The 22,808-nt window shown below is 41.9% G+C and overlaps 1 protein-coding gene and 1 non-coding gene across 3 annotated transcripts in view; one reads left to right on the forward strand and one right to left on the reverse strand.

Moving 5' to 3' along the window:
• Positions 1–8,723: 8,723 nt before the first annotated feature.
• LOC101610487 (TATA-box binding protein) overlaps positions 8,724–22,808 on the reverse strand; it is a 32,264-nt gene continuing 18,179 nt past the window's right edge. For both annotated transcript variants that reach the window (XM_045159782.1, XM_004651066.2), the window contains exons 4-8: positions 19,822–19,909; positions 17,277–17,368; positions 15,725–15,892; positions 10,358–10,452; positions 8,724–9,434 (exon numbers count right to left, since the gene is read on the reverse strand). In XM_045159782.1, coding sequence (XP_045015717.1) covers positions 9,355–9,434; positions 10,358–10,452; positions 15,725–15,892; positions 17,277–17,368; positions 19,822–19,909 — 523 coding nt within the window. In that variant the 3' untranslated portion in view covers positions 8,724–9,354. The remainder of the gene's footprint in view (positions 9,435–10,357; positions 10,453–15,724; positions 15,893–17,276; positions 17,369–19,821; positions 19,910–22,808) is intronic.
• Positions 17,477–17,583, forward strand: LOC123463695. The gene has a single exon (XR_006639085.1). It is a non-coding gene; the product is annotated as a U6 spliceosomal RNA (small nuclear RNA).

Below are 22,808 nucleotides of genomic sequence, written 5' to 3' on the forward strand. Positions count from 1 at the left end.
TAAATTCCCAATAGTATTATCTACTCCATACTAAGACAAGCCAGAAAACAGTGCTATTCAAGGTTTGAGCACTACTAAGTAATTGTAGACACATGCTGAGTGCCTTAATCCTGAATCCTGATTCCCATGTTCCCTTTACACCCTTGTTTATCTTTAACCAATCACTATTGCCAATGCTCATATTGTCATTTCACTACCCTGACAAATGGTAAAAATAAATTTTTACAACAAAATACATGATACAGAAAACTGGATTCCTATTGGGGAGACTTGTTACTAAGCTACTTTTCAGAAGAAAAAAAATGCTTTTGAATCCGAGGTAGCTAAATCACTAAAAAAAAAAAAAATACCCAAAACTAGTTTTATAACCCCATGGCTTTGGGGAAAAGTCTCTTTTTAAAAATATTTTGTTTGAGAAAATGGGCATGCCAGGGCCAATAACCAAACAACCTCCAGATACATGTGCCATCTTGTGCATCTGGCTTTACATGGGTACTGGGGAGTTGAACCTGGGTCCTTAGACTTTGCAGGCAAGCATCTTAACTGCTAAGCCATCTCTCCTGTCCTGGGAGGAAGTCTTTACTAATGACAAGCTTGTAAAGCACAATGACTCAGGAAAACTAGATTGCAACAGACAGAATGGGTGAGCCAGGGCCTCCTGCCACTGCAAGTGAACTCCAGATGTGTGCAACCCCTTGTGCATCTGGCTAATGTGGGTCCTGGGGAATCGAGCTTTGAACCGGGGATCTTAGGCTTCACAGGCAAGCACTTAATCACTAAGCCATCTCTCCAGCCCTCAACAATGCCTTTTAAAAATATTTTTATTTATTTCAAAGATACATAAATAGGCAGAGTGTGGCATCCAGCCCCTGCAAATGAACTCCATATGCATGCACTCCCTTTTGCATCTGGCTTATGTTAGTCCTGGGGAGTTCAATCTGGTTCCTTTGGCTCTGCAGGCCAGTGCCTTAACCGCTAAGCTATCTGGCCAGCCCCTAATGCCTTCTTTTTAGGATATATTACAATAGGGCCTGAAAACTAAGGCCTTTTTGTTTTGTTTTTTGAGGTAGGGTCTCACTCTAGCTCAGGCTGACCTGAAATTCACTATGTAGTCTCAGGGTGGCCTCAAACTCACAGCGATCCTCCTACCTCTCCCTCCCAAGTGCTGAGATCAAAGGTGTGCGCCACCACACCCAGCAAAATTAAGGATTTTTAAAGTAAATTCATTAAAGTCTTTATAAATGGCAAAAGCTTTTATTTAAGACATTATTGCAGATTTGTACCTAGCCATATACTCATGTTAGTATCAATTTAGAGATGGCTACAAATAGGAGCTATCAAGAAGAGACAATGAGCCAGGCATGGTGGCACACTCCTTTAATCTCAGCACTCAAGAGGCAAAGGTAGGAGGGATCTCTGTGTGTTGGAGGTCAGCCAGAGACTACACAGTGAATTCCAGGTCAGCCTGGGCTAGGGCAAGACCCCACCTCAGAAAAAACAACATCAAAAAAAAAAAAAAAAAAGACAGTGAGGGCAAGAGATGGCTCAGTAGCTAATGCCCTTGCCTGAACAGCCTAATGCCCTAAGTATGACTCCCAGTATCCAGGTAAAACTAGATGCACTGAGTGGCATGGACATGCATCTGGAGTTCATTTGCAGTGGCGAGAGGCTTTGACATGAACCATTCGCTCATCTCTCTCTCCCTCTGTGCTTGCAAACAGAAATAAGCAATAATTTTTTAAAAATTGTTGTTTATTTGAGAACGACAGACAAAGAAAGAGGCAGATATATACAGAAAAAATAGGCGCACCAGGGCTTCCAGCCACTGCAAACAAACTCCAGATGCATGCGCCACTTTGTGCATCTGGCTTATGTGGTACTGGGTAACTGAGCCTCAATCCGGGGTCCTTAGGCTTCACAGGCAAGCACTTAACTGCTAAGCCATCTCTCCAGCCCAGCAATAATTTTTCTTAAAAAGACACAATGGGGGCTGGAGAGATAGCTTAGTGGTTAAGGTGCTTGACTGCAAAGTCAAAGGACCCAGGTTCCATACCCCAGGACCCACACAAGCCAGAAGCACAAGGTGGCACATGTATCTGGAGTTTGTTTTCAGTGGCTGGAAGCCTGGATACGTTCATTCTCTATCTATTTATCAATCTGTCTCTTTGTCTGTTGCTCTCAAATAAAAAAATAAAATGAATAAGGAGCACTTGGGAAACAGGTAGGAAGATCTCTGAGTTTGAGGCTAGCCTGAGAATACATAGTGGATTTCAAGTTAGCCTGGGCTAGAGGGAGTCCCTCTCATGGGGAAAAAAAATTAAGGAGTCAGGGCTGCAGAGATGACTTAGTGGTTAAGGTGCTAGCCTGCAAAGACAAAGGACCCAGGTTTGATTTCCTAGGAACCACATAAGCCAGTTGTACAAGGTGGCACACATCTGTAGTTTTTTTCCAGTGGCTGGAGGCCCACTACACCCATTCTTTTTTTTTCTTTGCATCATTCAAATAAACAATTTTTTTTTTTTTTTTTTTTTTTTTATTAAGGAACTGGGCATAGTGGCTCACACCTGTAATCCCAGCGCTCCAAGGCCAGTCTGAGACTATATAGGGGATTCAAGGTCAGCCAGGGCTAGAGACCGACACTACCTTGAAAAACAAAACAAAACAAAAAAAGGGATTTTAGTGGGGTATGGTAGTATATGCCTTTAATTTTAATACTTGGGAGACAGAGGTATAAGGATCCTCATGAGTTCAAGGCCAGCCTAAGACTACATAATAAATTTCTGGTCAATCTGAGCTACAGTAAAACCTTATCTTTAAAAAAAAAAAAAAAAAGTGTAAACTGAGCATAGTGGCATTTGCCTTTAATCCCAGCACTCAAAGAGGCAGATGTATGAGGATTGCCATGAGTTTGAAGCCACCCTGAGACTACATAATGAATTCCAGGTCAGCCTGGGCTACAGGCCCTACCTGGAAGAAGAAAACAAAAAAAAAATTTAGGCTGGCATGGTGGTGCACACTTTTAATCCTAGCACTCAGGAGGCAGAAGTAAGAGGATCTCCATAAATTCAAGGCCACCCACAGACTAAAGTACAGCAAGATATTCTCTCAAAAAAAAAAAAAAGTATTCTAGGTTCTGGATGAAGGTCAATTGTAATGTGCGTTCCTTGCAAGCACAAGGCCTGTGTCCTATCCGTACTACCTCAAAATAATGAACATAAAAGGTTATGTAGGCCGGGCGGGGTGATGCATACCTTTAATCCCAACACTCGGGAGGCAGACGTAGGAGAATCGCTGTGAGTTCTAGGCTACTCTGACTACATAGTTAATTCCAGGACAGCCTGAGCTAGAGTGAAACCCTACTTCAAAAACAAAAACAAAACAAAACAAAAAAAAGGTTATGTAGAATATCGGACTAATTGTTCAAGTTTACAATTCTAACATAGGAGGCTGGGGCAGGAGAACTTGCATTCAGGACTACTTGGACTACACAGTAAGATCCTGTTTTTAAAAAAGGGAAAAGATAAAGTACTACTTACCATACCAACAATTATCCTTTGTAAGTATTTTCTTATTTTTATTTATTTGAAAGAGGCAGAGAGAGAAAAAAAATGGTCATGGGGATGTGGTAGAGCACACATTGAATTCCAGCACTCAGGAGGCAGAGGTAGGAGGATTGTCGAGTTTGAAGCCATCCTGAGACTACACAGTGAATTCCAGGTCAGCCTCGGCTAGAATGAAACCCTACCTTAAAAAACCATAGGCATGGGCCACCCTTACAAGGGTCCTGGGGAGTTGAACTTGGGTCCTTTGGCTTTGCAGGCAAGAGCTATAACCACCAAGCCACCTCTCCAGCTCAACAATTATCCTTAAAGTGTGAAATTAGAAACTATAACATGTTAAATAATTTACTTATGAAATGTAAATATCCTGTATAAAAAGAATTATTGGTGTTAGGGAAATGGCTCACTGGTTAAAGGTACTTGGTTGCAAAGCCTGTGGGCCTAAGATTCAATTTAGAGTACCCATGTAAAGCCAGATGCACAAAGTGGTTCATGTGCCTGAAATTTGTTTGCAATGCCAATAAGTACCAAAATCACAAACAAATGGGGAAAAAAATTATTTTGGGTGTTCAAGGTAGGGTCTCACTCTAGTCTAGGCTGACCTGAAATTCACTATGTAGACTATGTGGCATCACTCTGGCCTCAAATTTATGGAGATCCTCCTACCCCTCCCTGCCTCCTGATCACTAGGATTAAAGGCATGTGCCACCATACCCAGCAGTACCCCAGCACTTGGGAGGTAGAAGTTGGAGGGAGGATCCTGGTGAGTTCAAGGCCACCCAGAGACAACATAGTGAATTCCAGGTCAGCCTGGGCTACAGTGAGACCCTACCTTAAAAAAACAAATTTTTTTTTACTCAAGACTGGCATATAGGTGCACACCTTTAATCCCAGCACTCAGGAGGCAGAGGTAGAAGGACTGCCAAGAGTTCGAGGTCACTCTGAGACTACATAGTGAATTCCAGGCCATCCTGGGCTAGAGCCAGACCCTACCTTGAAAAAAACAAACCATATATATATATATATATATATATCCTTTTAGTTATTTGCAAACAGAGAAAAAGAGAAAGGATGGGAGGAGGGTACTTAATAGGTTGGTTTAGTATATATGTAAGTAGAAGAATAGATTAATGGGGGTGAAAAGGCTCAAAGTGAGGTCAGGGGAAGAGACTGAGTAAAGGAAAGGTAGAGAGAGGGCTAATCAAAATCTAAGAGGATGCAAATAAATCCTCCGGTTTCGGACAATGGAACACTCAGGAGCCATAGATCATTGTTAGAAAATTTTCAGTGCCAGGGATGGGATACCTCCAGTGAGTTGTTGGCCAGGGAGATCCCTGATGCCCCCAAAACATTATAGGCCATTGCTGCAGCCCTTGATTTCTTACCAGGAATAGATGGTGAGACCCTATTGCTGAAGACTCCACATACTTGGGCTGTAAGGCCACTGAGAAATCCTGCTGGAACTGAGCAGATAACCTCCATGATGACCAGTTGACAGAAAGCTGGAAGAAGCCATTCTACATGTAGTTCGATGGGAGAAAGAGATACCACCAGTGAAGATACTCAACAGTACACACTGCAAGCCTTATAACTGGCCAGCCAGGCCAAATGAGCCAATGGGTGCAACAGTGGCACGTCTGTCATGGTGGAAACCAACTGTCCTCCTATTGGACTGGAGGCCTGCTCCATGGGGGGGGTGGGGAGGAGAACACTATCTCTCACTATCATGGTTAAAACCATCTGCCCTCTAATTGGACTAGAGGCCCGCTCCATAGGAGAGAATACATCCCTGATACTGAAAACTTAAAACAGGGGTACTCATGAGCCCTAGGGGTGTAACATCTGCTGATGTCTGGAAAAATGTATATACTGAGTAACATCTCGATCCCACCTTCCAAGGCTCAGAATCTAATGCGGAAGAGGTGGCAGAAAGAAGGTAAGAGCCAAAGGAAGGGTAGGACTCCTTACAAGTTGCTCCCTCCAGACATAAAATGGCCTGGATATACATGACCTCACAGTGCCTGACACTACCTACACAAGACCATCATAAGAGGAGGAAAAGATCATGACATCAAAATAAGAGAGAGACTGATTGAGATGGGGAGGGGATATGATGGAGAATGGAGTTTCAAAGGGGAAAGTTGGGGGGAAAGGTATTACCATGTGTTATTTTTTATAACCATGGAAAATGTTAATAAAAAATTGAGAAAAAGGGCTGGAGAGATGGCGTAGCGGTTAAGCGCTTGCCTGTGAAGCCTAAGTACCCCGGTTCGAGGCTCGGTTCCCCAGGTCCCACGTTAGCCAGATGCACAAGGGGGCGCACGCGTCTGGAGTTCGTTTGCAGAGGCTGGAAGCCCTGGCACGCCCATTCTCCCTCTATCTGTCTTTCTCTCTGTGTCTGTCGCTCTCAAATAAAAAAAAAAAAAAATTGAGAAAAAAAGGGCTGGAGAGATGGCTTAGCGGTTAAGCGCTTGCCTGTGAAGCCTAAGGACCCCGGTTCGAGGCTCGGTTCCCCAGGTCCCACATTAGCCAGATGCACAAGGGGGCGCACGCGTCTGGAGTTCGTTTGCAGAGGCTGGAAGCCCTGGTGCGCCCATTCTCTCTCTCTCCCTCTATCTGTCTTTCTCTCTGTGTCTGTCACTCTCAAATAAAAAAATTTAAAAAAAAAAATTGAGGAAAAAAAGTTTAAAAAAAAGAGAAATAGGCAAGCTACTGCAAACACTAGATAAATATGGTACAACTTTGTGCACCTGGCTTTATATTGTTACTCAAGAACTGAACTCAAGCTGTCAGGATTTGCAAGTACCATTAACCACTGTGCTGTCTTTCCAGCTCTGAAAATGTTTAAAATATATATTACTAGGCTGAAGAAAGGGCTTAGCAGTTAAAGGCTCTTGCTTGCAAAGCCTGATAGCTTGGGCTTAATTCCCCCAGTACCCACATAAAGCCACATGCACAAGTGGCACATTTGTCTGGAGTTCCTTTGTAGTGGCAAGAGACATTGGTGCTACCCCCATCTTCAGTCTGTTTCTCTCCTTCATAAAAATTAGAGGATGTTTAATGTTACCATCATATATTTTTATTTATTTGTTTGAGAGAGAGAAAATGGGCATGCCAGGGCCTCCAGCTGCTGCAAATGAATTCCAGATACATGTGCCAACTTGTGAATCTGGCTTACATGGGTCCTGAAGAATTGAACCTGGGTCCTTTAGCTTTGCACACACATGCCTTAATCCCTAAACCATCTCTCCAGTCCAAAAAAAAAAAAAAAAAAATTGTTGTTGTTTTGAAGTAGTTTCATTCACTCTAGCCTAGGCTGACCTGGAATTCACTATGTAGTCTAAGGGTGGCCTCCAACTCACAGCAATCCTTCTACCTCTGCCTCCCAAGTGCTGGTATTACAGGCATACACCACCACACCCGGCCAATAAAAATATTTTTTAAAAAGAAAAACATGGGCTAGAGAGATGGCTTAATGGATAAGGAGCTTGCTTATAAAGCTGAAGGATCTAGGAGGATCGTCATGAGTTCGAGGGCACACTGGGACAATATAGTGAATTCCAGGTCAGCCTGAGCTAGACTGAGACCCGACTCAAATAAACAAAAACAAACAAACAAAAGTACATGTGCCCTGATGCCCCCAAAACATTATAGGCCATTGCCAAGGCCCTTGGTTTCCCACCAGGAATAGATGGTAAGACCCTATTGCTGAAGACTCCACATACTTGGGCTGTAAGGCCACTGAGAAATTCTGCTGGAACTGAGCAGATAACCTCCTCCACATAGACCAGCTGACAGAAAGCTGGAAGAAGCCATTCTACATGTAGTTCAATGGGAGAAAGATAATACCAGTGAAGATACTCAACAGTAGACACTGCAAGCCTTATAATTGGCCAGCCAGGCCAAATGAGCCAATGGGTGCAATAGTGGCACGTCTGTCATGGTGGAAACCAACTGCCCTCCAATTGGACTGGAGGCCCGCTCCATAGGGGTGTGGGGAACACATCCCTGATACTGAAAACTTAAAACAGGGGTCCTTATGAGCCCTAGGGGTGTAACATCTGCTGATGTCTGGAAAAAATGTATATACTATGCTTATCAAACTGCCCAGTAAGCATTTCTCTTAATATTTATACCCTTATATTAACGCTCCTCTCACTTTGGGTACAGAATCTTCTCTTTTCAGATGGCAGTGACCTTGGGATGACTCAGAAGGTATCATGGTGGTGGTAAAAACTGACTAAAGTACTGAGTAACATCTCAATCCCACCTTCCAAGGCTCAGAATCTAATGCGGAAGAGGTGGCAGAAAGAATGTAAGAGCCAAAGGAAGGGTACAACTCCGTACAACGTGCTCCCTCCAGACATAAAATGGCCTGGATATCCATGACTTCATAGTGCCTGACACTACCTACACAAAACCATCACAAGAGGAGGAAAAGACCATGACATCAAAACAGAGACTGAGATGGGGAGGGGATATGATGGAGAATGGAATTTCAAAGGGGAAAGTGGGGGGGGGGGTGAGGGAGAGTATTACCATGGGATACTTTTTATAATCATGGAAAAGGTTAATAAAAATTGAGAAAAAAAAATTTAAAAACTACATGTGCCTGGCATGGTGGTACACACCTTTAATCCTAGCACTTGAGAGACAGAGGTAGGAGGATTACTGTGAGTTCGAGATCACCCTGAGACTACATAGTGAATTTCAGGTCAGCTTGGCCTAGATAGAGTAAGACCCTATCTCGAAAAACCAAAAAAAAAAAAAAAGTACATGTGACAAGTCATGAGAAAAACAAATGTTCTTCAGGATTGTATCAGAAGTTTGCAGCTTATACACAGGGTGCCAGCTTCTATACCTGAAGGACTCACTCAGAGCCCATCTTTGTCCCTTACTAGCTATGTAATCTTAAACAAATCTCTGGCAGGAGTCTGAGTCTCTTTGTGTCTAAAAGAGGAGCAAAAATATAACCAATTAAAATTTTAAAAAAGAACAAAATCTAATTCGCTTGGTGAGGATCCCAGGCACTGTGAAATATCTAGGAAGCAAGAGGTACTTGAATGGGGGACCGTGACTGATCAGCATGCATCCTCAGTAGTGTGTTGATTTTCACTGCAGCAGACAGTGTTGACCAAAACAAAGAACAAGCAAACACTAAAATGGTTTCAGGCGTTATATCTAAAATAAAATTTTTTAATAGTATGATCACACAAACTCTTACAAGGTATTATTTATAACAAAAATCTAACAATTTCATAAGTTGCATTTTTTGTACAGAGAAATCTGAAGAAAGAAAATTATGTACAGCCTTATGTTCTTGTAAATACAGCTATTCAGTCTGCAATACTGGGAGGGTGGAATGTGTCTGGCACAAAAATAACTTCTAAGAATTACAAACTATTAAGAACAACATTTTTAAAAAGCCTTTTACTTTTCTGGTAGAAATATAAAAACTGTGGGTTATGAGGAAAAATAAAACAATAGAAAGTCCAATTGTATAGGTCATTTGAACACTTAAAATTCTGTCTCTTAATTTGCTAACAGCAGAATTTAAAATCTAAATATAAATAAATGGGCAGTGCTGCCCAAATAGCAGCACAATACAAGCAATTCAGTCATGTTGCAAGGTGGTATCAGTGTAGGGGAAATAGCCTTCCCAGCATCCTGGAGAACATGCAGTGTCACTTGATGCTGGCCCCTGTAAGTGAGCATCCATATTCTCACAGCTGCACCATCAGAGGTACCAAAACTGACTAGTATGGGTGGGGGAGTCAGGAGTACATGGCAGCTACTACGTGGTCTTCCTGAATCCTTTTAGGATGGGGTAGATGTTTTCAAATGCTTCATAAATTTCTGCTCTAACTTTAGCACCTACAAAGACATTTTGGAGCAACGATGAGATGGTAATTAAGTACTATCATCTTAAAAACAGCTGCAAGCATAGTTCTCTCCATACCTTCTTTTGGTTTTAAAACAGTACTTTCTTAGCATGATCTATTTTTAATTACAAAAGCAAGGCACCTGGTGACTTAACACCCCAGTCCATAGCTCCTCCCTGCACTTGATGCTGAGCCAGGAAATAACTGAGAAACATTGGTGCCTGAACCCTTATTCTTCCAATTGTTGCCTTCACCTAAGCTCTTTTCATTTTTCCCATGTTGTCTCAAAATGGTACTCTGATGAACCCCAACTGAAGCAGTTGCTTATCAGTGCTCCCTCCAAAGCCAAGTGCCACAGTAGGGCACTTTCTAACTGAAGGCTACAAACTACAGCAGGACTCTTTCTCATACTTCCTTCAATAGGTCCCCATTTCTAATGAAGGTAAATTGCTAGACAATCTGGGCATGGTGGCACACATCTTTAACCCCAGCAATAAAGAGGAAGAGGTAGAAGGATTACTCTGAGTTTGAGGTTAGCCTTGGACTACAGAGTGAGTTCCAGGTAAGTGTAGGCTACAGTGAGAACCCTACCTCAACAAAACAAAAAACGAAACCAAATAAATGTTAGACAACCTGTACTAACACTGAGAAAAAATGTAAATTTTGAGGGCTAGAGAGATGGTTCAGTGGTTAAGGCACTTGCCAGCAAAGCCTAACAACCCAGGTTCAAGTCCTCAGTACACACGTAAGGCCAGATTCACAAAGTGGCACATGCAAATGGAGTTCATTTGCAGAGGATAGATGCCCTGGCATGCCCATTCTCTCAGTCTCAGTCTCTCTCTCTCTTCTTGCAAATAAATAATTAAAAAAAAAAACAACTTAAACTTTGAGACGCTACTTCCCTTTATAACTTACCTGTCAATACAACTTTTCCAGAAACAAATATAAGGAGAACAATTCTGGGTTTGATCATTCTGTAAATTAATCCAGGAAATAATTCTGGCTCATAGCTAGAAGAGAAATGATAAAATCTGTTTAGAAATTATGAGTTTCCCAGCTAAAGATTGATCTACCATATGACCCAGCTATAGCACTCCTAGGCATATATCCGAAGGAATCATCTCATTTCCTTAGAAGTACGTGTTCAACCATGTTTATTGCTGCTCAACTTATAATAGCTGGGAAATGGAACCAGCCTAGATGTCCCTCAACTGATGAGTGGATAATGAAGATGAGGCAAATTTATACAATGGAGTTCTACTCAGCGGTAAAGAAAAATGAAGTTATGAAATTTGCAGAAAAATGGATGGACCTGGAAAGGATTATACTAAGTGAGGTAACCCAGCCCAAAAAGCCAAGAGCCACATGTTCTCTCTCATGTGGATCCTAGCTACAGATGATTGGGCTTCTGTGTGAGAATGAAAATACTTAGTAGCAGAAGCCAGTAAGTTAAAAAGGAGACATAAAAGGAAGAGAAAGGAAGGGAGGAGGGTACTTAATAGGTTGATATTGTATATATGTAAGTACAATGATTGAGATGGGGAGGTAATATGATAGAGAATGGAATTTCAAAGGGGAAAGTGGGGGGGGGAGGGAATTACCATGGGATTTTTTTTATAATCATGAAAAATGCTAATAAAAAAAATTATGAGTTTCCCATCCTTCTAGATAGATACCATGAGGCCTTGTATAAACAAAGTACTGAAAGAGCAAGCTTGCTAATCCTCAGGTACAGCACTCAAGCCAGTTGTTTATCCAAGGAGTAAGCACTTCCACCATTCATAACCTAAATGCCAGATACTAGGTATCTGTCCTCCTATCGCTTGATGTTACATACTCTGGATTCTGAGATAAGAACAAAAGCTATGTTCTTGTGTTCTGCTCTCTGATCCTCATCTGGGTTCACTCTAGAGAAGTTTTAGATGTAGCAGCTTAGAAAAATCCTATCCCGGGCTGGAGAGATGGCTTAGCGGTTAAGCGCTTGCCTGTGAAGCCTAAGGACCCTGGTTAGAGGCTCGGATCCCCAGGTCCCACGTTAGCCAGATGCACAAGGGGGCGCACGCGTCTGGAGTTCGTTTGCAGAGGCTGGAGGCCCTGGCACGCCCATTCTCTCTCTCTCTCTCTCCCTCTATCTGTCTTTCTCTCTGTGTCTGTCGCTCTCAAATAAATAAATAAATAATTAAAAAAAAAAAAAGAAAGAAAAATCCTATCCCAAGGGCTAGAGAAATGGCTTAGCAGTTAAGACATATACCTGCAAAGCCTAAGGACCTAAATTCAATTCTCCAGGTCCCATGTAAACCAGATGCATATGGTGGTGCATATATCTGGAGTTCGTTTGCAGTGGCTTAGAGGCTCTGGTGCACCCATTCTCACTCTCTGTATCTCTCTTCCTCTGTCTTAAATAAATAAATAAAATACTTTAAAAAAATTAAAATTCTATTCCAGGCCGGGTGTGGTGGTGCACACCTTTAATCCCAGCACTCAGGAGGCAGAGGTGGGAGGATCACTATGAGTTCGAGGCCACCCTGAGACTACATAGTGAATTCCAGGTCAGCTTGAACTAGAGTGAGACCTTACCCCAAAAACCAAACCAAACAAACAAAAAATCCCATCCTTAGCTGAGCATGGTGGTGCATGCCTTTAATCCCGCCCTTTGGGAGGCAGAGGTAGGAGGATCACCATGAGTTTGAAGCCAGCCTGAGACTCCATGGTGAAATCCAGGTCACCGTGAGCTAGAGTGAGACCCTACCTTGAAAAAACAAAAAACAAAACAAAAAGCCCTATCCTTATGATATCTTCCAGTAAGTTGCTGGACAGGGTGGTCCTTGATGCCCCCCCGCCAAAAAAAACATTACAAACATTGCTAAAGCTCTTGATTTCCCACCAGGAATAGATAGTAAGGCTCTATTACTGAAGACTACATATACTTGGGCTGCAAGGTCACAGAAATCCTGCTAGAGCTAAAATGAAAACCTCCTCCATATAGAATAGCTGACAGAAAGCTGGAAAAAGCTTGACTGCATGCAGCTCCATGGGAAAGAGATGAATCACCAGTGGAAATAAACAACAGTGCACAATGAGTTGGGCCAGCCAGTCCAAATGACCCAATGGGTGCACATCAGTTATAGGGGAAAACCAACCACCCAACCACTCTTTAACTGGACTGGAGCCCCACTCTACGGGAGGGAGTACATGCCTAATAGTGAAAACCTATGACAGGGGAAGTCATGAGCCCTAGGGGTGTAACATCTGCTGGTATCTGGCTAAATGCATATACTATGTTCCCAAAATACCCAGTAAGCACTTCTCTTAATGTTCATATCCATATATTAATGATACTCTCACTTTTGGTTAGAGAAGCTTCTCTTTGCAGGTGGTGGTCCTTGAGATGACTCAGAAGGCACCATAGTGTCAGAGGAGTGATCAGCACTGAAACATCTCTATCACACCTTCCAAGGCTCAGGGTCCACTGTCGAAGAGGTGGTGGAAAGAATGTAAGAGCCAAAGGAAGGGTAGGACTCCTTATAATGCACTCCTCCAGACACAAAATGGCCTGCGTAGCCATGACTTCAAAGTGCCCAACACTACCTACACAAGACCATCATAACAGGAGGAAAAATGACATCAAAATAAAAGAGAATGATGAGAGGGGGAAGGGATATGATGGAGAGTAGAGTTGCAAAGGGGAAAATGGGGGGACAGAAATACCATGGTTTATTATCTATAGTTATGGAAGTTGTTAATAAAAAATAAATTAATTAGCTAGAGAGATGGCTTAGTGGTTAAGGCCTTTGCTTGCAAAGCCAAAGGATTCCTGTTGGATTCTCTAGGACCCACATAAGCCAGAAGCACAAGGGGGCATGCACCTGGAATTCATTTGTAGTAGCTGGAGGCACTGACTGGTGTGCCCATTTTCTCTCTGCATTTTTCTCTCTCAAATGATAAAAAAAAAAAAAAAGTTTTCGCGCTTAATTAAAAAAAAAAGAAAAAGCTCATCCTCCCCTTAAGAGGCAACAGTAGTAACAGTCTGCCTTTTAGTCATATCTTACCTTTCTATATAGAAATACTGTTAGTTTCTAACCAAATGACTTAACCAGTAATATACCAGACAGGAGCTTAGAAATTAGCCTATTCTCTGATCATGCAATCTACCTAAATGAATCTTAGTTCATAAATTTCTTACCTAATGATCTCATGCTTATTAGTTCAGACTACAGGATCTCTCTCTTTCTCTCTCTCTAATGTTTGATATGAAGCTAAATTCAAAACAAGTCTGTCTGAGGAAGAGCAATGTGGGTGGGTGCATGTCTGAAACTCAAGTGGGAGTTTCCAAAGTGAAAATTAAACTAGAAGTGTGTCAAGGATAAAAGTGGCATGTAGCTGGGCATGGTGGTACACGCCTTTAAATCCCAGCACTCAGGAGGCAGAGATAGGAGGATTGACATGAGTTGAAGGTCACCCTGAGACTATATAGTGAATTCCAGGTCAGCATGAGCTACAGTGAAACCCTACCTTAAAAAAAAAAATGTAAGAAGGCCCTGGGACAAAAGCAGTTTACAGAGTCTGAAAGGTATCATAGGCTGGTGTGGCTACAACCCAAAAATAGTGACATGAGGCCATGAGGTATGCTGCTAAACAAATCTGAACCAGTAGCCGAGTGTGGTGGCGCACGCCTTTAATCCCAGCACTTGGGTGGCAGAGGTAGGAGCATCGCCGTGAGTTTGAGGCCACCCCGAGACTCCATAGTGAATTCCAGGTTAGCCTGGGCTAGAGTGAAACCTTACCTTGAAAAACCAAAAAAAAATCTGAACCAGCAAATGGTAGAGCAGAGTAGGAGAATGGATATTCCTGTTGATTTGATATAATGTTGACAAAAAAAGATTCAAGCTTTGAGGAAAATGATTTAAGAAGTTTTAGATTAATTCATGCATTCAAAATGTATTTACTGCTGGGCATGGTGAGGCATGCCTTTGATCCCAGCACTTGGGAGGCAAAGGTAGGAGGATCACCAGGAGTTCAAAGCCAGCCTAAGACTTTATAGTGAACTCTGAAAGCAAACAAACAAACATTTACTGAGCAACAAAACAACAAAGCTTGCCAAGTAAAAGAAATACTCTAATACAGGGAAAATTGAGTGTCACTAAGTGATTAAGGAAATCAGAGGGTGCTGTTTACACACGCCTGAGGACAGCAAGTAGTTTAACACAGCTGTAGACAAGCCTTGTGTGTACACATAACCCTCCCAGCTGCAGCTGTACCTTGTGCTAACACACTGAATGTAATAGACAGCAAGTAGTTTAACACAGCTGTAGACAAGCCTTGTGTGTACACATAACCCTCCCAGCTGCAGCTGTACCCTGTGCTAACATACTGAATGTAATAGACAGCAAGTAGTTTAACACAGCTGTAGACAAGCCTTGTGTGTACACATAACCCTCCCAGCTGCAGCTGTACCCTGTGCTAACATACTGAATGTAATAGACAGCAAGTAGTTTAACACAGCTGTAGACAAGCCTTGTGTGTACACATAACCCTCCCAGCTGCAGCTGTACCCTGTGCTAACATACTGAATGTAATAGACAGCAAGTAGTTTAACACAGCTGTAGACAAGCCTTGTGTGTACACATAACCCTCCCAGCTGCAGCCGTACCCTGTGCTAACACACTGAATGTAATAGACAGCAAGTAGTTTAACACAGCTGTAGACAAGCCTTGTGTGTACACATAACCCTCCCAGCTGCAGCCGTACCCTGTGCTAACATACTGAATGTAATAGACAGCAAGTAGTTTAACACAGCTGTAGACAAGCCTTGTGTGTACACATAACCCTCCCAGCTGCAGCTGTACCTTGTGCTAACACACTGAATGTAATAGACAGCAAGTAGTTTAACACAGCTGTAGACAAGCCTTGTGTGTACACATAACCCTCCCAGCTGCAGCTGTACCCTGTGCTAACATACTGAATGTAATAGACAGCAAGTAGTTTAACACAGCTGTAGACAAGCCTTGTGTGTACACATAACCCTCCCAGCTGCAGCCGTACCCTGTGCTAACACACTGAATGTAATAGACAGCAAGTAGTTTAACACAGCTGTAGACAAGCCTTGTGTGTACACATAACCCTCCCAGCTGCAGCCGTACCCTGTGCTAACATACTGAATGTAATAGACAGCAAGTAGTTTAACACAGCTGTAGACAAGCCTTGTGTGTACACATAACCCTCCCAGCTGCAGCCGTACCCTGTGCTAACATACTGAATGTAATACCGTCTCATAAGACCTACCTACTGAACTGCTGGTGAGTGAGCACAAGACCTTCCAGCCTTATGGGGAACTTCACATCGCAGCTCCCCACCATGTTCTGGATCTTGAAGTCTAAGAACTTAGCTGGAAAACCCAACTTCTGTACAACTCTGGCATATTTTCTTGCTGCTAATCTGGATTGTTCTTCACTAGGGAAAGGAAAACAGTGAGTTATAGTATGAAAGCCTACTAAAATGATTTAGATGAATAACATACAAGGAGTCTACATTATAAAACCAATCATAAAGTATTCCTATGTCCTTAACAAAAACTGTACACCCACCTACAATACAGAATAGATTTCCACTCACCACATTATTGACAGTCCTAGGTTTAGGTTTGTGATGAGAGGTTCACTTACTATTATAGCTGCTATTACTACATTCTGGTCTACATATGTCTGTTGAGAGGAAAACTTCATCTCGACAGAAAAAATATTGAAAAATGCATAAATTCTGTCCCCCTCCCCTTTTTTTGAGGTAGGGTCTCACTCTGGCTCAGGCTGGCCTGGAATTCACTATGTAGTTTCTCAGGCTTGTCTCGAATACACGGCAATCCTCCTACCTCAGTCTCCAAAGTGCTGGGATTAAAGACATGTATCATCATGCTCAACAAATTCTATTCTCTTTGCACCAAACTATCCTTATTCTTTCTTTTGACACCATTGTTGCTTTCATAATTATAACAAAAGTAAATGATCATAATAAGACTCTCTTGTACAGAAGATCAAGATAGCTGAATATAGTGGCATACTTGTAGCCCTAGCACTCTGAAGGCAGCAGTAAGAGGATCACTGTAAGTGTACATGTGTGAGACCAACCTCAGCCATGCAGTTAGTTCTAGGACAGCCTGGGATATAGCATGGAACCCTGACTCAAGAACCAAAGAGGGAGAGAGGAAAGAAGGAAAGATTAGGCAAGCTTGGGATACAGAGTAAAACCCTGACACAAGAACCAGGGAGAGGACTGGAGAGACGTCTCAGTGGTTAAAGGTGCTTACCTATAAAAACTAATGACCAAAGTTCAATTACCCAGTATCCATGTAAAGCTAGGTACACAAAGTGGAGTATGCATCTGCAGTTCATTTGCAGTGGCTAGAGGCTCTGCTGTACCCATCCTCTGTCTCTCTGTTCTCTCTCTCTCTCCCTCTCTCTCTCTCTCTCCTTGCAAATAAATAAATAAAAATATATTACAATGCATGTAGCGCACACATTTTATCCTAGCACTCGGGAGAAACAGGTAGGAGGGACCACTGAGTTTAAGACTGGTCTGAGAGTACATTCTGAATTCCAGGTCAGCCTGGGCTATCTCAAAGAAAAAAAAAAAAAAAAGAAACAGGAAAAGAGAGAATGAGGGGGGAAAGAAAGGGATAGAAAAAAGGAGGGAGAAATGGAGGAAAGAAAGGAAGTAAAATTGTTACATTAATGATTTTGAAATAGCGTGTTTAAGTGCTAAGCTAATAGCCTAGAAACTATGGAATATCACCTTTTCTTTCATAATACATAGGAATGGATAAACAACCCTTAAAAGCTACCTCTTGGCTCCTGTGCACACCATTTTTCCAGAACTGAAAATCAGTGCTGTGGTTCGTGGTTCTCTTATTCTCATGATGACAGCAGCAAACCGCTAAAATGGCAAGAGGAAAAACTTGAGCAAGGTGTGAACTGAAGTTCATTAGAGATGCAGGGGAAGGCAGGCACACACACAATATCTGTGTTAAAAATTCCACAAGTCGTGCTCGCTTCGGCAGCACATATACTAAAATTGGAACGATACAGAGAAGATTAGCATGGCCCCTGCGCAAGGATGACACGCAAATTCATGAAGCGTTCCATATTTAAAAAAAAAAAAAAAATTCCACAAGTCGCGGGTCTAGAGAGATGGCTTAGCAGTTAAGGTGTTTGCCTGCAAAGCCAAAGGATTCTGGTTCAATTCTCCAGGACCCACGTAAGCCAGATGTATACAGGGGCGCATGCATTTGGAGTTCATGTGCAGTGGCTGGAGGCTCTGGCCTGGCGTGCCCATTCTCTCTCTCTCTCTCAAATAAATAAGTAAATAAATATATTTGTTAAAAAATTCCACAAGTCTACAATTGGTTATGGTTAGAACTTCCTTGATTGTGGAGATCTGCCCAGAACAAAACTATCTTGGGCTATATTTAGCCCCCTTGTAGTGACTGAATACCAGCACTTAGGAGGCAGAGGTAGGATTGTTGAGTTCGAGGCCACCCTGAGACTATAAAGTGAATTCCAGGTCAGCCTGGGCTAGAGAGAAACCCTGCCTTGACAAACCAAAAAGAAAAAGAAAAGATTGTATTTAAGAAACTATTCCAAACTGGGTGTGGTAGCATATCTCAAAAAACCAAAAAAAAAAAAGAAAGAAAAAAACTATTCCAGCCGGGCGTGGCAATGTACACCTTTAATCCCAGCATTGGAGAAGCAGAGGTGGGAAGATCGCCATGAGTTCGAGGCCACCCTGAGACTCCATAGTGAATTCCAGGTCAGCTTGGGCTACAGTAAGACTCTATCTCGATAACTATTCCAAGTTTTACCTTCTGTCTTCTCTTTTCATATGTAAAGCTTAATTTCCACTGCAACTAGTTTCCTTGCAAAGGCTTACAATTAGGTGGTTACCTTCTGATGAATGCTTCCCATTCCACTTAGCTGCTTTCTCATGATCACCTCAATGCAGCTGCCTCCTTGTAGATCCCAGGTACCCAGGGAGTTCTCTGTATAAGTCTCTATAAACGCCTACTTGGTTTTCAATGCATAAAAGACTAACATTGGGTGGGTGGGAAAGCTGGTGATCCAATCCAAAGCCTTGGGCACTGCTAGGCAAGTGTTCTACCACTGAGTCACACCTCTAACTCCCACAATCATTAATTAGACAAAACTTAAAAGTAGGAAAACAGGGCTGGAGGGATGGCTTAGCAATTAAGGCGTTTGACTGCAAAGCCAAAGGACCCAGGTTCAATTCCCCAAGGCCCATGTTATCCAGATGCACAAGGGAGCGCACACGTCTGGAGTTCGTTTGCAGTGGCTAGAGGCCCTGGAGCACCCATATTCTCTCTCTCTCTGCCTCCCTCTTTCTCTGCCAAATAAATAAATAAAAATAAAAAATAAAAATAAAGTAGAAAAACATAATGAAATCTTTTAGAGTTAGGGAGATAGTTAAGTCAATAAAGTGTGTCCATTGCAAGCAAGCATGAAAATCTGAGTTTGATCCCTAGTACCAACATAAAGTATCAGGTACAGTGATATGTGCCTGTTATCCCAGCTCTGGACAGATGGAGATGGGTAGGTCCCTGTAGGTCACTGGCTAACTAGTCTATACCCTGTCACAGAAAAGGTAGAACATGGGCTGGAGAGAGATCGCTCAGTGGTTAGGGTGCTTGCCTACAAAGTCAAAGGACCCAAATTTGATTCTCCAGGACCCACATAAGCCAGATGTACAAGGTGGTATATGTATCTAGAGTTCGTTTGCAGTGGCTGGAGGCCCTGGCATGCCCATGCTCTTTCTCTCTCAAATAAATACATACATAAATAAAAATATTTTTAAAAACCTGTAATTAAAAAAAAAAGAAAAAAGAGGATCTAGGTGTAGTGGCACACACCTTTAATCCCAGCACTTAGGAGGCAGAGATAAAAGGGATCACCATGAATTAGAGGCCATCCCCACAGTACATAGTGAATTCCAAGTCAGCCTGGGTTTCATCCATACATTTTCCAACTCTGACAGAATTACTGAAGTAGATACCACAAAGTACATCATCATATATGCTTCAGGACATAAATGGAATCAGTCTATTCTCAAGCTTCACACTGTTCCTGTCACAACATAAGTTCCTGTAAACTTGGTTTACTGTCTAGATTGCTATATTTAGAGGGGCTCTTAAATGGTAGGTACTGTAAACCATAAATTGAACAAACCTGTCCTAGGCCCTGAAGATTCAAGATAAACACGATATTTATTTTGCTGGTGTCAAGAAAAAGCATAACACAAGTTATCTCACCTAGGGATTCCAAGGAGAAAATTACTGGTTTACTAAACAGTTTGAAATACATGAAAATGGGTCTGACCTTGGGGTTATACTCAGCATTTCGGGCACGAAGTGCAATGGTCTTTAGGTCAAGTTTACAACCAAGATTCACAGTGGAAACAATATTTCTGCAAGAAATTTGAAAAGAAAATATGATTACTTAAAATACTTAACTTTACACAATGAGGTATTGATGATCTATGATTCTTCACTGGCATTTTGTTTTTCATGCGCTGAAATTAAATTGTTAAGCAAAAACCAGGCATGGTGGCACACATCTTTAGTTTCAGCACTCGGGAGGCAGAGGTAGGAGGGCTGCCATGAGTTTGAGGCCACCTTGAGACTACATAGTGAATTCCAGGTCAGCCCGGGTTAGAGCAAGACCTTACCTTGAAAAAGGGAAAAAATTGTTAAGCAAGTATCACACACCACACAGATTGCTTCATTTGGCAAAGACAAGGAAGGTTCTGTAACTAATAATCCCATTTCAGACAAAGAAGCTAAGGATTTCAGGATGCATATGATTTTTCAAGTAGAGGAATCTGACCTTCAATGTCTCACTTAACCAACTCCACTCTCCTCCCTGAACTCTGAAATATTAACCAACACCAGCAAACAAGTCACCATTTATAATGAAAATAATCAGGTGATGGCATTTTCAATCCTTCCAAACAAGGATATCTTTTCTACCCTTTTATTATTTGTGTTGAGGCAGGGTTTCACTTTCATTCTAGCCCAGACTGGCCTGGAACTCATTCTGTAGCACAAACTGGCCTTAAACTCTTGGCAATTTGCCAATCTTAGCCTCCTGAGTACTGGAATTATAGGCATAAACCCCCACACTCAGCTAAATTATCTTTTAGAAAAATGAGGGATTAGAGAGATGGCTCAGCAATTAAGGTAAATACCCATTCTCTCTGTCCTTCCCTCCGTCCCTTGCTCTCTCTCACTTACTGCTTGAAGATAGATAAAAATATTTAAAAAGAAAAAAAAATAAACAAGGAAAAAATATGGGTATAGTGCCACATGCTTTTAATCCCAGCACGTGGGAGACTGAGGTAGGAGGATTACTATAAGCAAAAGGCCACCCTTATTCCAGGTAAGCCTGGGCTAGAGTGAGACCCTACTTCAAAAACACCAAAAAAAAAAAAAAAAAAGAAAGAAAGAAAAAGAAAAATGGCTCAGCTCTTAAAGGCACTTTGCTTGCAAAGCCTGCCAACCCAGGTTCAACTCTCCAGTACCCACATAAAGCCAGATACATAAAGGTGAATGTATGTCTGGCGTTCCTTTGCACTGGCAAGAGGCCCTAGAGCACCCATACTCATTGCCTCTTGCTTTCTGTTTCTCTCTCTCTCTAATAAATTAATTAATTAATTAATAAAATAAATTATTTTTAAAAATGAAAAATCAAGCAAGGCATGGTGGCGCAAGCCTTTAATCCCAGCACTTGGGAAGCAGAGGTAGGAGGATCACTGTGAGTTTGAGGCTACCCTAAGACTACATACTGAATCCCAAATCAGCTTGGACTATAGCAAAATTCTACCTTGAAAAAACAAAAAACGAAACAAAACAAAAACAACAATCGGTTTGTTGTTGTTGTTGTTTTTGCTTTCAAGTCTTATGTTAGCCTCAGTAAATCAGGATAGACTCATATGATCAGACACCTGGGTCCAAAACATTCTTTATTCTGTAGTGTTTCATTATTCATTAATGTTTATAAAATATTTAGAAAAAGAAAGTAAAGACTTTATTACAATATGAGTAAAAATTAAAACAAACTTAGTGAGGTGGCTCATAACTTTAGTCCCTGCACTCCTAGAAAACTGAAGTAGGATCACTGTGTTCAAGGCCAGGCTGGGCAACAGAGTGAATTCCAGATCAGCCTGGGCTAGAGGGAGATGCTGTCTCCAAAACAAAACATAGCAAACCTAAATTTTTATTGTTTCTGGTTTTGAAAGTAGATAGAGGGATGAAGAGATGATGGTTTAGTGTTTAAGGGCACTTGCTTGCAAGGCCGGACATTCTCAGCGCTATTCCCTAGTATACATTCAAAGACAAATGCAGAGTGGCCCATGCATCTAGAATTTGGTTGCAGTCGCAGGAGACCATGTCACATCCTTTCTCTCCCTCTCTGCTTACAAATAAATGATAAATAAAAATATATTTTTAGGACTGAAAAGATAGCTCAGAGGTTAAGACACTTGCATACAAAGCCTGATGGCCTGTGTTTAATTCCCCAATGCCCACGTAAAGCCAGATGCACAAAGTGATACATGTACCTGGAATTTGTTTGCAGCGGCTACAGCCCTAGCGCACCAATTCTCTCTCTGCCCTCTCTCCTTGCAAATAATTAATTTTAAAAAATGGGGGCTGGGTGGAGAATTGCTTAGTGGTTAAAGCACTTGCCTGCAAAGTCTAAGGACCCATGTTCAACTCTCTAAATCCCATGTGAGCCAGATGCACAAGGTGATGCAAGCATGCAAGGCTGCACATAACCATGAGATGTCACATGCATCTGAAGTTCGACTGCAATGGCTGGAGGCCTTAGCATGCTAATCATATCTTTGTCTCTTTCTCATAAACATAAAAAATAAAAGCTGGAGAGATGGCTTGGTGGTTAAGCACTTCTTTGTGAAGCCTAAGGACCCCAGTTCAAGGCTTGATTCCCCAGGACCCACGTTAGCCAGATGCACAGGGGGTGGACGCGTCTGGAGTTCATTTGCAGTGGCTGGAGGCCCTACTGCGCCCATTATCTCTCTCTCTCTGCCTCTTTCTCTGTCACTTTCAAATAAACAAATAAAAAATAAACAAAAAATTTTTTAAAATAAAATAAAAAAATAAGCTGGGCATGGTGGTGCACGCCTTTAATTCCAGCACTCGGGAGGCAGAGGTAGGAGAACTGCCGAGTGTTCAAGGCCTTCCTGAGACAACTTAGTAAACTCCAGGTCAGCCTGGGCTAGAGTGAGACCTTACCTCAAAAAACCAAATAAATATTTGTTTTTAAATTATAAATTTTAAAAAACAATA

This window comes from Jaculus jaculus, chromosome 9 (assembly GCF_020740685.1).
Source record: "Jaculus jaculus isolate mJacJac1 chromosome 9, mJacJac1.mat.Y.cur, whole genome shotgun sequence".
Lineage (NCBI taxonomy): Eukaryota > Metazoa > Chordata > Mammalia > Rodentia > Dipodidae > Jaculus > Jaculus jaculus.